The sequence below is a fragment of the Penaeus monodon genome, unplaced genomic scaffold (genome assembly GCF_015228065.2).
Source record: "Penaeus monodon isolate SGIC_2016 unplaced genomic scaffold, NSTDA_Pmon_1 PmonScaffold_93, whole genome shotgun sequence".
Lineage (NCBI taxonomy): Eukaryota > Metazoa > Arthropoda > Malacostraca > Decapoda > Penaeidae > Penaeus > Penaeus monodon.
The window spans coordinates 124,375-137,405 of record NW_023664658.1 but is presented as its reverse complement, the minus strand read 5'-3'; the positions used below and the strand labels follow the sequence as shown (position 1 = coordinate 137,405).

The following is a 13,031-nucleotide window of genomic DNA, read 5'->3' as shown; positions in this document are numbered from 1 at the left end:
CATTATTGTCATGATTGATAGAATTATTATAATTGTTATCATTATTACCCTAATCATATCTAAAATCATCACTGAAAAAAAAAAAAAAAAAAAACGTCATTTTAAAGTATAATCTCATAAGGCTAAATTTCACTAGAATTTGATACTTATTTGACTTTAGGAATTTTTTTTCATTTTTTAAAATAAAAAATTGAAAATATTAACGTTATTCTCATCTTTATCATCATTACTATCTTTATCATCATTATCATTATCATCATTGGTGTCATCATTATCATCATTATTGCATGATAATAAATTTAATCGTGTCCTTTTATAATAATAAAAAAAAATCCAAAAACGGGAAAAAAACAGCAAAATCTAGCGAAATATAGGCTTTTGAGAGTATACTCCAAAATGACGTTTTTTCGATTTCAATGATGATTTTGGCAATTATTAGGGTAATGATGATATTAATTATCAGTACTGTATTAATCATGATAATAATGATGATAAAAAGAAGAATCATTAGAATCTTCATAAAATTTTATTAGTATTGGTATTTTTATTATTATTATTATTATTGTTGTTATTATTATTATTATTATTACGCCGACCGCCTCGTCTCTCTGCCACCAACACAAGGCAGGCTAGGCAGACGGCGTGTTATCCACAGGGTCGTGAACACTGAACAGCTCCAAGAGCCACCAAGCACCACAGGGTCCCAGGACACCACGAGGGGAAAGCCACTTGGCGAGGCAGGGCACGAAATAAACACAAAATGACACGATACAGCTTATAACAGGGCAACACAAAGTTTATCAGGTCACCAGGGCACACACGAGGTCTTCACAGGAGCAGCACCCAACCGCGTCTCTTCGCTTGTTCCTCCGCTCCTCTGCTCACAGCCAGCTGCGTCATGTTTGCCCAGGTCCCTTCATGTTAACACATGCCCAGGTCATCCTTTTCATGTTAACACATGTTTCGCACAGAGACAAAGACCCACTGGCGTAGCACTATCCCCCCCTATCAAGCAGACGACCCGTCTGCTCTGACATACCTAAACATGAAACAAAATACAGAAAATTTACATAAAATTAGTCCTCAGGAACAAACAAATTCTTTCAAACAAAAGTAATCGTAATTGTATATCAGTTCTCAGAACCACAAAAATCTTTCATCCAGCGCGGCTTTCTTCGCTCTCGCTGGGGTCGCTCTGAAGGAGGAGGGGGCGGCGGTAGATTGGCAGTGGCACCCAGAGGGGTATCTTCTGCCCCAAGACCTGGCTCATGGTTACCATTGACGTCTGTTGCATCGCCCTCACCGTCCAAATACTCGTCCTCATCTCGGTCAGTGTCTGCCACATCCTCATCGCCGCTACTGGGGCTAACGTCATCTTCTTTTTCACCATGGCCCCAAGAGTAGCTTCCTGGCACATGGTAACGCCACAGCCGGTCCACGTGGACAACAGACGGTCGTTTTCGCCCTCTGCGAATTCGATAGGTGACATCAATGAGGGCCGCTACCACCGTGTATGGCCCTTCCCAGGGGCTCTGTAGCTTCGGCGAGAGCCCTCGCTTCCGACGCGGGTTATGCAGCCACACTCTGTCACCTATGTTGTACCTCACTTCCCTCATGCGCCGGTCATAGGTCTCCTTCATGGCATGGCCGGCTACCTTGAGCTTGCCACACACTCGTCGGTGCACCTCCGCCAGGTTAGCGGCGCTCCGGTGTGCCAAGTCCTCGAGGAAGTCAGGCAACGGCCCCACACCAACCAACTCCTTGCTCCCCGACGACTCTTCTGGATGCTCCACTTCCTCACAAGTGCCCAGCTTTGCACCAGCTGGCACCTTCTGGGCCTTATCGGAGAAGTTAGCTACCAACACTGTAACTAACCCCTTCCCTGGTCCAACAAGGCTCCGCCCAACCGCTATGCCATCAGCCAGCTGCAGGTTTTGGATGGGCTCCACGAGGCCCTCTACTCCACGTATCACTCTTGACAGTCGACACCAGATTCTAGACTCTGTCCTGGGGGTAAGGTGCAGTCGCTCAGCCGTAACTACCTCTGCACAGCCAACCTCTGGAAGCAAGGGCACATCTTCCACCGTGCACCTCCCAGCTTCCGTCCAAGGTCGACACACGCCTTACTCTGCATCAGGTAGTCAAGGCCCAGCAAGCAGTGCTCGTCCAGATCGGCCACATACACCGGCAGCCACTGCACCGTGCTGCCCACGCCAATACGAGCCTCCACTGGTTCCTTGAGCTGCACACAATGCCCCGTGACACCACACAGTCTCTGTGGTGCGTCTGGAAGTCGCATAGTGGCCAACATATCAGGCCGCACTAAGGTCTTCTCAGCCCCAGTGTCCACTGTCAGGCGGCATGGCTTCCCATCTACTGAGCCTTCCACCTGCATCGTGCTGGTTCGACGGCAGCTTACCCAAGTTGGGGCCCGGGAACCGAGGACGGCTGGGTTTCGGCCCCCTTCTCCAGCCTGTCCGAGTTTTCCTCCTGTACCACTTCCTTAGCCTTAGGACATGCACTTGGATGGTGACCATACCTGCCACAGTCATTGCAGCACTGCTGGAAGGCATCAGAATCCGTCCGCTTGAGAGGATGTGTTCTTCGCTCCCTCCGACACTGACTACGTCTGTGCCCTTCCTCACCGCAGCCCCAACACAAGCCTTGAAAAGTGCTCGGGCTCACTTTCCTCAATGCTATCTTCTCCACTTTAGCCTTCCGGCCCCAGAGGTCATGGCGGGGCTGAGCAGCTGGCCCTAGGCCACTGGTTGCCTTCAGGAAGGCCTCGAACTCCAAGGCCTTCGCCAGCGCCACCTGCAGGTCCTCAGGGTGTGCCTGCTTGACGTAGATTTGCTTCTGCTGGTCCGGCAAAGCGTCAACAAAGAAATCGCAGGCCAGGACCACGATCATCTCTTCCGCAGCCGCAGGGTACGACCTCCTTACCAGCGCCTCCACATCCTGCGCCAGCTGGGACAGTGTCTCGCCACGCTCACGAGTCCGCTTCTTCAAGCTTCTTCACCACCACCTCGGCCTGGTGGTGGTGCCCGAAACGGCGTTTCAAAGCCTCTGCCATGCTGGTGTAAGAGGCATGTTGGGATGCCGGCAGATGCCCCAACACTTCCACTGCGGGGCCCCTTAGCGCTGTTACCAGCTGCAGGGCCTTCTCTTCCTGGTTCCAGCCCTGAGCAGATGCCAGCATTTCAGATTGGGCGACATATGCCTCCCAGGCCACCTTCCCGTCGTACTCAGCTGGCTTACACCTCACAGAATGTCTGGAGGCCGAGGGGCTGCAGGGTGGAGAATGCGTCCCGTGAACTAACACGCCCGGGGGGGAGGAAGGGGGTGAGGGAGGCAACGAGGCGGGTTGACCGGGTCCGAGTTTGCCGCCACCTATACCCAAGGGAGCGGTTCCGATGGGTCCCCTGCCTTCTGCAGCGACCACTGGCTCCGACACGATGCTGCGAGGCCCGGGGGGTTCCTGCCACGGACCCCAGGCAGACCCCAGTAAATCTGACACTCTGGCATCTGTTGCCAGAACCTCGTCTGCCTTCTCTGCTTGCAACGTTACTACCTCATCACGCCGCCTTTCCGCCTTCACTTCCTCCCTCAGGCCCTGAACCTCGCCCTTCAGAGTCTGCACCTCCTCCATCAGTTCACTCTTCACGCTGTTGCAGGCCTTGTTGGTGTACTGCTGAGTTTCCATCTTCACAGATGCAAGATTGCTCTGTAGCACCTCAACAAGTTGGCAGAACTGTTCCTCTGCCTTCCTTGCCTGCATCTCGACGAGATGATGCGCCTGCTCGTGTGCCCTCTGTGCCTGCTCTTCTGCCCTTTGTGCCATTTCCTCCCTCATACTGGCCAGCATGGCAGTGATCAGGTCCATCTGGCTCGGCTTCACCTCACTCGTGCCTGCCTCAGTCATAGCCTCCTCTCCCTCATGGCTGCCGCCATCTTTGGACGACATGATAAATCGGCGCGTCTCACTGATCAAATATCATAAATCCCACTCCTGATACCATCTGTTACGCCGACCGCCTCGTCTCTCTGCCACCAACACAAGGCAGGCTAAGACGGCGTGTTATCCACAGGGTCGTGAACACTGAACAGCTCCAAGAGGCACCAAGCACCACAGGGTCCCAGAACACCACGAGGGGAAAGCCACTTGGCGAGGCAGGGCACGAAATAAACACAAAATGACAGTCTTTCCTTTATTTACACAAGTTATTTACCCGTACACTTTTCTACAGGCACAATACAGGGGGAAACCATCATGTCACACTGCACGATACAGCTTATAACAGGGCAACACAAAGTTTATCAGGTCACCAGGGCACACACGAGGTCTTCACAGGAGCAGCACCCAACCGCGTCTCTTCGCTTGTTCCTCCGCTCCTCCGCTCACAGCCAGCTGCGTCATGTTTGCCCAGGTCCCTTCATGTTAACACATGCCCAGGTCATCCTTTTCATGTTAACACATGTTTCGCACAGAGACAAAGACCCACTGGCGTAGCATTATTATTATTATTATCATTATTATTATTATTTTTACTGTAATTATTATTATTATTATTATTATTACTATTACTATTATTATTTTTACTGTAATTATTATTATTATTGTATTATTATGGAAAATAATAATGAATTATCTGTGTTATTAATAAAACATTGGAGTGTATGTTGTGGTATTGTATAAGAAACAAGTTTTAATTTTTGAAAATTTTGTAATTTTGTGATACTGAAATGAAAAGTTCTAATAATACATTGTATGGATTTGAGAACATTGCGCATTGTGAATTTTTTTTGTTATCTGGAAGCGTTGTTTACAATCTGGAAAGGACTAACCATGTGAACAGCTCTTGGATAAAGATCTTTTAAGTTTAACCAAAATTTGATGTGTAAATATCAGGTAGGAATATTATGTGAATGTAATTTATTGGTGATTGTATTAGTGATAAAACTGAAAAGTTTGATATAGTTTAAATCTGTGATTTAGTTCAAAAGTAGACGTATTAATGAAACTGAATGAATAAAAGCTAATCTCTGTGTTTTGAATTTGTCATATAAATTGTTATAAGCATATGATATATCAATGGATGTATTGTGTTCTTTCTATACAGCCTGATGACTGACAGATTTGAGACGTGAGGCTGAATTTGATAGAGATTGGTAATCTATGCTTAAAACCATCTTTCAGGGGCAAGGTGCCATGATGTAAGTGTTTTAATCCATTATTAAATATGATATTGCGAATTCTTGTAATAACAATTCCAATAGATTCAATATGATTCATATTCTATATTTGAGTAGTACAATGATGATTATTATTATTGCTGAAACTTAAAAGTTATTTTTTGTTGTTATTCAGATCATTTAATCTTTGCTATGATTTCATTGTTGTGGAATATTTTATTTTGTTGCCGCTTCAGTAGTTTGAATTACTGTTTGCAGGTTGAATAAATTACACTGAACATTGATCTGGATATAATTCAAGGCCAATAAATTATTCTACTCATGGAGTGTGGAACAATACCTGATAGATGAAAATTAAGCGATACAATTCAACATCGGCACAGAACAGTGAAACCAGAGGAGGTAACCTGTGCATCTGAAGGGGAAACTTTGTAGAGAATTACGATTGCATGATACAGTCCAACAAGAACAATGGAGGAAATCAAGAAGGAACGATGCGATTCTGAAAGGAAAATTTCATCGCAAGTGTAAGATAGTCAATGCTAGTATTTTGGAGAATTGTTCAGTAGTGGTGTTAAAGAAATTAATGTCGGAAATTCATGATATATTTCAAGATTTAGAACTAGTCAATAGCAAGTTGATTTCAAGATTAGGCCCAGACTTTTAATTAGAGATAGAAGTGCATGAACATTATATTGAGGAATTAGACTGAAAAAGTAAAGATTCAGTCACTTTTAGCAAATCTATGTGATATGGAAATTAATCAAAAGTTGAGTGATGTTAAAGTAAAAGTTAGAGCATTAGAACCACCCACTTTTAAGGTCAATGTTCGAGAGTGGCCCACTTTTAAGCATGATTTTGAAAGATTAATGGTAGCTGCACATGGAAAAGACCCTTATGTGTTGAGACAATGTTTGTCTGGAAGTGCAGGAGAATTGGTGAGAGGAATCGCAGATTATGAAAATATGATGGTAAGATTAGAGCAGAAATATGGAGACAAAACTCATGTTATAGAGTCTGTGTTAGCAGAAATAAAGTCTCTTAAACCAGTTACTGAAGGTTCAGGTAAGAAGTTTATAGAATTAGTAAATACTATAGAAAGAGGATGGCTAGATTTGGGATTGGGTGATGAAATGAACAATCTAACTAATGTTAGTGCAGTTGAAAAGTTATTACCATTTAATTTGAAGCGTGAATGGGCTTTATTGAAACAGTCGTTGAAACCAAAAGAATCTGTATTTTCAAAGTTAATAGAATTTCTAGTAAGAGAAAGGTATGTGGTGCAGTATATTGAAGATGAAAATCGATCTCAGATTTGCAAAACAGTTACACATCATGCCCAGTGTGAAGAAAACATAGATCTAAAACATATTCTTGATGTTGTTAAACAGGTTCAAGTAGATCAAATGAATTATCAGAAACAAGTAAATGAATTTATGATTAATGCAGCAAGTACACTGTCTAGTTGTAAGGCACCTTCTCTACAATCTACTGAGCCCAAACAAAATAAGAGTCTCAAATTTGGATGTTGGTTTCATGGCAGTAATACTCATAAAATTGCAGAATGCACTGTGTTTGTCAAACTGAGCAATCAGTCAAAATTGGAAGCATTACGGAAGTACAGAGTTTGTTTTTGTTGTCTACAAATGGGTCACACAAGTAGAAATTGTCCTGATAAAAGGTTTTGTGAAATGAATACTAATGGCAAAGAAATGTGTAACAGGCTGCATCACCCTATTCTACATGATTTGCTTTCTAGTAATGTTACGCCAATAATGAATAATATGATTTCACGGGAAGGAGTTTTGCTTATGATGAGCTACGTGAAAGGTATGAATGTGGATATACCTACACTCTGGGATTCTGGTTCGAATATTTCAATGATAACTCATAGGATGGCTAGGCAATTGGGATTACATGGCACTGATATTAAATTTTGAATGTTACTAAAATAGGTAATGAATCAAGAAATTTTAAGCAGTAAAATTTATAAAGTCCCACTCATGGATACAGAAGGTAATATATGGGAAATAGAAGCTTGTGGCATTATGGAGATCACATCTGAAGTGCCAAAAATTGATGTATCAAAAATGCTGGAAATTCTTGAGGCCTCAGAGTTAAAGATATGTAGGCCCTGGGGCAAAATAGAACTGTTAATTGGAACTGATTATGCAGGACTAATGCCTGTTGTATTGAAAACTGTGGGAAATCTTCAACTGATGAAGAATGCATTTGGTTATTGTATCAGAGGATTACCTTCAACTGAATTAATGTTGAAATTGAATTGTGCTATGATCAGGATAAATCATTCAAATTGTTCTTATAGAGTTGAAGAAATAGATATAATACCTCTAAAAGGTATTGGAAAACAAATTGAAGAATTTTTGTCGGTAGAAGGGCTTGGTGTTCAGTGTTCACCAACGTGTGGTGAATGCAAATGTGGAAAATGTCCGTTAACAGGTCAATATACATTATAAGAAGAAAGGGAATTGAAATTGATCAATGATGGTCTCACATACAGTCCAGTGGAAAAATGCTTTAAAGTAACCTATCCATTTACTGTTAACCCCAAGAACTTACCCAATAACTATTTTGTGGCCAAGGCTAGATTGCAGTCACTTGAAAGGAGATTGAAACTGAATGGAGCAGAGTATACTGGGAAATATTGTGACCAAATTAATGACATGATTAACCGAGATGTTGCTCGTAAATTGACTCGAGAGGAATTAGAAACTTATAAAGGCCCTGCATTTTATTTTCCCCACTATGAAGATATCAAACCAGAATCAGAGTCTACACCGTTGAGAATAGTATTTAATAGCAGTGCAAGTTATACGGGAATATCTCTGAATGATTGTTTAGCAAAAGGACCAGATATCCTTACAAATATGATGGGAATATTACTAAGATTCCGTTAGTTTCCGATTGCAGTTGTAGGAGACATAAAGAAAATGTATAATTCTATTTTCTTATCAGAAATAGATCAACACACTCATAGATTTTTGTGGAGATCAATGAACACAGACCTGCCTCCAGAAGAATATGTGCTAACTAGGGTTGCTTTTGGAGATAAGCCAAGTAGTGTTATAGCAATTTTAGCACTGCAAAGGGCAGCAAGACTGATTCCTCTGTACTGAGAAACGGTGACAAAAATTTCGTGATACGTATGTGGATGATATTTGTGTCAGCATTCCATCTGTGCATGATGTAAAAAGGTTTATGAATCAGACTGAAGAGATTTTAGATAAGGGAGGATTTAAAATAAAACATTGGATCATATCTGGAGATGATTTCCAAGATGTTGAAAGGAAAAGGTTAAATAATTCTGATCAAGAGAAGGTGCTTGGGTTGATTTGGAATTCTGCAGCAGACTATTTTAGCTTCAAAATCAAGTTAAATTTTTCAAGAAAGGTAAGAAATGTACGAACTGGTCCAAATCTAAGTATTAATGAAGTTGATGCTGGTATCCCACAAAAGTTAACAAAAAGAATGGTGCTTAGTCAGATAGCTTTGATATTTGACCCTCTAGGATTTTTGTGCCCATTTATACTAAAAGCCAAAATGTTAATTAGAGAATTAAGATAGGATGGGATGACCCAGTATCACAGCCAGAAAGAGAACAATGGAAAGTATATTTCAAAGAAATGTATGAAGTTGAGCGGATACATTTCCCCAGATGCATAAGACCAACTGATGCTATTGGTGATCCAGGATTGATTATATTTAGTGATGCAAGTACTGTAGCAGTGGACTGTTGTGCTTATATAAGATGAACATTGCTGACTGGACGATTGATAACTAAATTATTAGCTGCAAAGAACAAATTGGCACCTTCAAAACATATGAGCATACCCAGATTGCAGTTGTGGGGAGCAGTGATGGCATGCAGGCTGAAAGAATTCATTGAAAAGGAAATGAGTTTTCAGTTTGAATTTGTGAAATTGGTGACAGATTCCTCAATAGTGAGATCCCAAATAACGAATGACTCATTAAGATTCAATACTTTTGTAGCTGGGAGGATTTCAGAAATACAAAGCAAAAGTAAGGTAGATGAGTGGTATTGGACTGCTTCAGAACACAATCCTGCAGATATAACAACTCGGCCAGTTAAACCTGAATGTTTGGATGTGGAATCAGTTTGGCAAAAGGGACCTAAGTACTTGTCCTTTTCTGTAAATGAATGGCCTCTTGTCAAGAATGTAGTTTGGAAATTCCAGATATGGCATGCAGAGAGGCTACGATAAAGGCTATAACATGTGTTGATAATGTCATTGAGTTAGTAGTTTGGAAGCTATAATAAACTACTAAGAACCACTGCTAGAATATTGAAGGCATGTAGAAATAAATCTTTATTGGAAATAAATAAAGATGTTGAAGCAAAAGATATTCAAGAGGCTTTAATTTATTGGATCATTATTGTGCAGAAAGGTATACCTCTTGATTGGAAATCGAGGTATAATAGACTGGGACCATCAATTAATGAGAGAGGAATGGTTGTTGTGGGAAGTAGGTTGTCATCATGGCTTCTTTCTAATTGGAACTGTATTATTATTACTATTATTATTATTATTATTATTACTATTGTTATTATTATTATTATTATTATTAATTACAATAATAACGATAATTATTATGAAATCTTTATTTTTTTTATTACTATTATTGTTGTTGTTTTTGTTTTTAACAGGATAAATTTTTTTGTAAAAAATATTAAATTAAAAGTATATAATACTAAAGTAATAGTAATAATAATATAATAGAAATAATAGTAAAAATAATAATAACAAAAGAAAAATGTAATAATAAAATAAACAATGTAAAAATAGAATTTTAAAATGATAATAATAATGATATAAAAATAAAAATAATTAAAAATGATAAAAATAATAATAAAAATAATATAATAAAAAACAATACTACTAAATAAAAATAGTAACAACAGTAAATAATGAAAAAAAATAATAATAAAAAGATAATAAAATCAAATTTTAAAAAATTCTAAAATTTCAATTTTTAAAAAATTTGTCATTTAATAGAATTTTTATAATTTTTATCATTTTTCCCAAATCATATCAAAATTTTCATCACTAAAATCGAAAAAAATCTTTTTAAAAGTATACTCTCATAAGGCAAAATTTCGCTAAAATTTGAATTTATTCAAATTTTTAGTGTTTTTTTTCCTTTTCTTAATTAATGTGGCATTATTCCGTTTTTTCCCATGTTTGGGTGTCATCTTTATCACATTTTTGCATGATAAAAAAGAATCGTGTCCTTTTAGAAAAAAAAAAAAGAAAAAATTCCATAAAAGGGAAAAAATCGCAAAATCTAGCAAAATATACCCTTTTCGAGTATACCCCAAAAATGATTTTTTTTAAATTTAAATGATGTTTGGCAATTTTGGGTAATGATGATTTTAATTATCATACTGTTTTAATCATGAAAATAATGATGAAAAAAAAGGAAATAATGAGAATCTTGATAAAATTTTTAGTATTGGTATTTTTATTATTTTTTTTTTTTTCATCATTATTATTTTACTATTATTTTATTATTATTATTATTATCATTAAAATTTATTTTATTATTTTTACTGTAAATTAAAATTTATTAATTATTATTATTTATTATTTTTACCCTTATTATTATAATTTTAATTTTATTATTTTTACTCATTATTATTGTTATTTTATTTTTACCATTATTATTTTTTAGTATGAGTAGTAGTAGTATCCTATTATTTTTTTTTTAGTATTTTTTTATTTTGCACCCAGGGGGTTTTTGTCTCTGTGCGAAACTTTTGTTAACATGAAGGACCTGGCAAAATGACGCAGCTGCTGTGAGCGGGGGAGCAGGGAACAAGCAAGAGACGCGTTGGGTGCTTCCTGTGAAGACCTCGGTGTCCCTTTTGTGACCTATAAACTGGTTGCCTTTAAAGGTATCGTGCAGTGGCCAGCGGGTTTTCCCCCCCTGTATTGTGCCTACAAAATGTATGGGGAAATAAATTGTGTAAATAAGGAAAAACTGTCATTTTGTGTTATTTTGCGCTGCCCCGCACTTGGCGTTTCCCCACCTGGGTTTTTGGGGCCTGTTTTGGTCGGTGCCCTTTGGAGCTGTTTAGGTTCCGACCCTGTGGATAGCACGCCGTCGCCTACCTGCCTTGTGTTGGTGGCCGAGAGACGAGGGGGCCGGCGTAACAAATGGGGCAGGGGTGGGGTTGTGAATCTGATCAGTGAGCGCGCCGATTTATCATTCCAAAGATGGCGGGGCCTGGGAGAGGAGGCTATGACTGAGGCAGGGACAAGGGGGGTGAAGCCGGCAGATGGACCTGATCACTGCCTGCTGGGCCCGGGATGAGGGAGGAAATGGCACAAAGGGCAGAAGAGCAGGCCCCAGAGGGCACTACAGGCGCACCATTGTCAGAGCAGGCAAGGAAAGGAGAGGAAAAAGTTCTGCCAAAATTGTTTAGGTGCTACAGAGCAATCTTGCATCTTGGGAAAATGGAAAACCCCGCAGTACACCGACAAGGCCTGCAACAGCGGAAGAGTGAACTGATGGAGGAGTGCAGACTCTGAAAGGGGGAGGTTCAGGCCCGGGGGGAAGTGAAGGGAAAGGCGGGGTCACAGGTAGTAACGTTTCAAACAGAGAAGGGGACGGGGTTTGGGAACAGATCCAGAGTGCAGATTTTGGGGGTCTCCCTGGGGGCCGTGGGAGGGAAACCCCGGGCTCGCAGCATCATGTCGGAGCCAGTGGTCGCTGCAGAAGGGTGGGGACCATTGGAACCCCTCCCTTGGGTATAGGTGGGGGAAACCGGGCCCCCCGGGCAACCCGCCTCGTTTCCTCCCCTCACCCCTTTTCCCCCCCCCGGGGGGTGTTAGTTCACACGCCCGGGGGGGGGCCATTGGCTCAGCTTCACCTCATCTGCCCGCCTCATATAGCCTCCCCCCTCATGGGTGCCCCCATTTTTGGACGACTGATAAAACGGCGCGCTCACTGACAGATATCACAAATCTGTAAGCGAAGCCGCTGAGTACGACCGGAAAGGTGGCCTGGGGGGCATATTTTGCCCAATTTTTAACGGGATCTGCCCAGGGGTGGAGCCGAAGAAAAGGGCCCCGCAGTGGGAACACGCTAAGGGGGCCCCGCGGTGGGAAATTGGGGCTCTGCCCATCCCCAAAATACCCTTTCACCAGCGTGGCAGAGGGTTTTAAACGGTTTCGGGCACACCACCAGGCGAGGTTATCGGCCCCCTTGAAGAAGCAGACCGTGAGCGGGCAGACACGTCCCCCTGGGCGGATGTGGGGTGCGGTGAGGGGTCGTACCCTCGGCGCGGAAAAGATGATTGTGGCCTGGCCCGCGATTCTTTTTGACGCTTTGCAGGACCAGCAGAACAAAAACTACGTCAAGAGGGACACCCCAGGGCCTCAGGGGGCCTGGCGAGGGCCCTTTGGGGTTCTAGGCCTTCCGAAGGCAACAGTGGCCTAGGGCCAGCTGTCAGCCCGCCGTGACCCCCGGGCAGGAAGGCTAAAGTGGGAAGGTACATTGAGGAAAGTGACCTGAGAACTTTTCCCAAAGGGTTTGGTTGGGGGTGCGGAGAGGAGGGCACGACTAGTTAGTGTCAGAGGGGGCGGAGAACACGTCCTCTCAAGCGGACGGATTTTGAGCCTTCCCCAAGCGTGGCTGGCCCCCGGGACCCCTTGGGGGGAGGGGAAAAATTGGGGGGGGCAAAAAAAATCCCAGTTGGGCCCCCTGGGGGCCTAAAAGGTAAGGGAAAAGGGAAACTGCGGGGAACTCTGGAAGAAGGGGGGGCCCCAAAAACCCAAAACGGGGGCCCTTTCAGT

The 13,031-nt window shown here is 42.1% G+C and overlaps 1 protein-coding gene across 1 annotated transcript; it reads left to right on the top strand.

Annotated features, from left to right (window-relative positions):
- Positions 1-7,151: 7,151 nt before the first annotated feature.
- Positions 7,152-9,437, top strand: LOC119572051. The gene is made up of 6 exons (XM_037919065.1): positions 7,152-7,615; positions 7,715-8,106; positions 8,218-8,323; positions 8,409-8,604; positions 8,766-8,928; positions 8,998-9,437. The coding sequence occupies exons 1-6, from the start codon at positions 7,152-7,154 to the stop codon at positions 9,435-9,437; spliced, it is 1,761 nt and encodes a 586-aa protein (XP_037774993.1).
- Positions 9,438-13,031: the final 3,594 nt, after the last annotated feature.

Coding starts and splice junctions, on each gene's coding strand:
- LOC119572051 (XM_037919065.1), top strand. CDS start 7,152: ATGAATCAAGAAATTTTAAGCAGTAAAATTTATAAAGTCCCACTCATG. Junction 7,616..7,714: donor GGTGTTCAGTGTTCACCAAC/GTGTGGTGAATG, acceptor TCTCACATACAG/TCCAGTGGAAAAATGCTTTA. Junction 8,929..8,997: donor GATTATATTTAGTGATGCAA/GTACTGTAGCAG, acceptor TGATAACTAAAT/TATTAGCTGCAAAGAACAAA.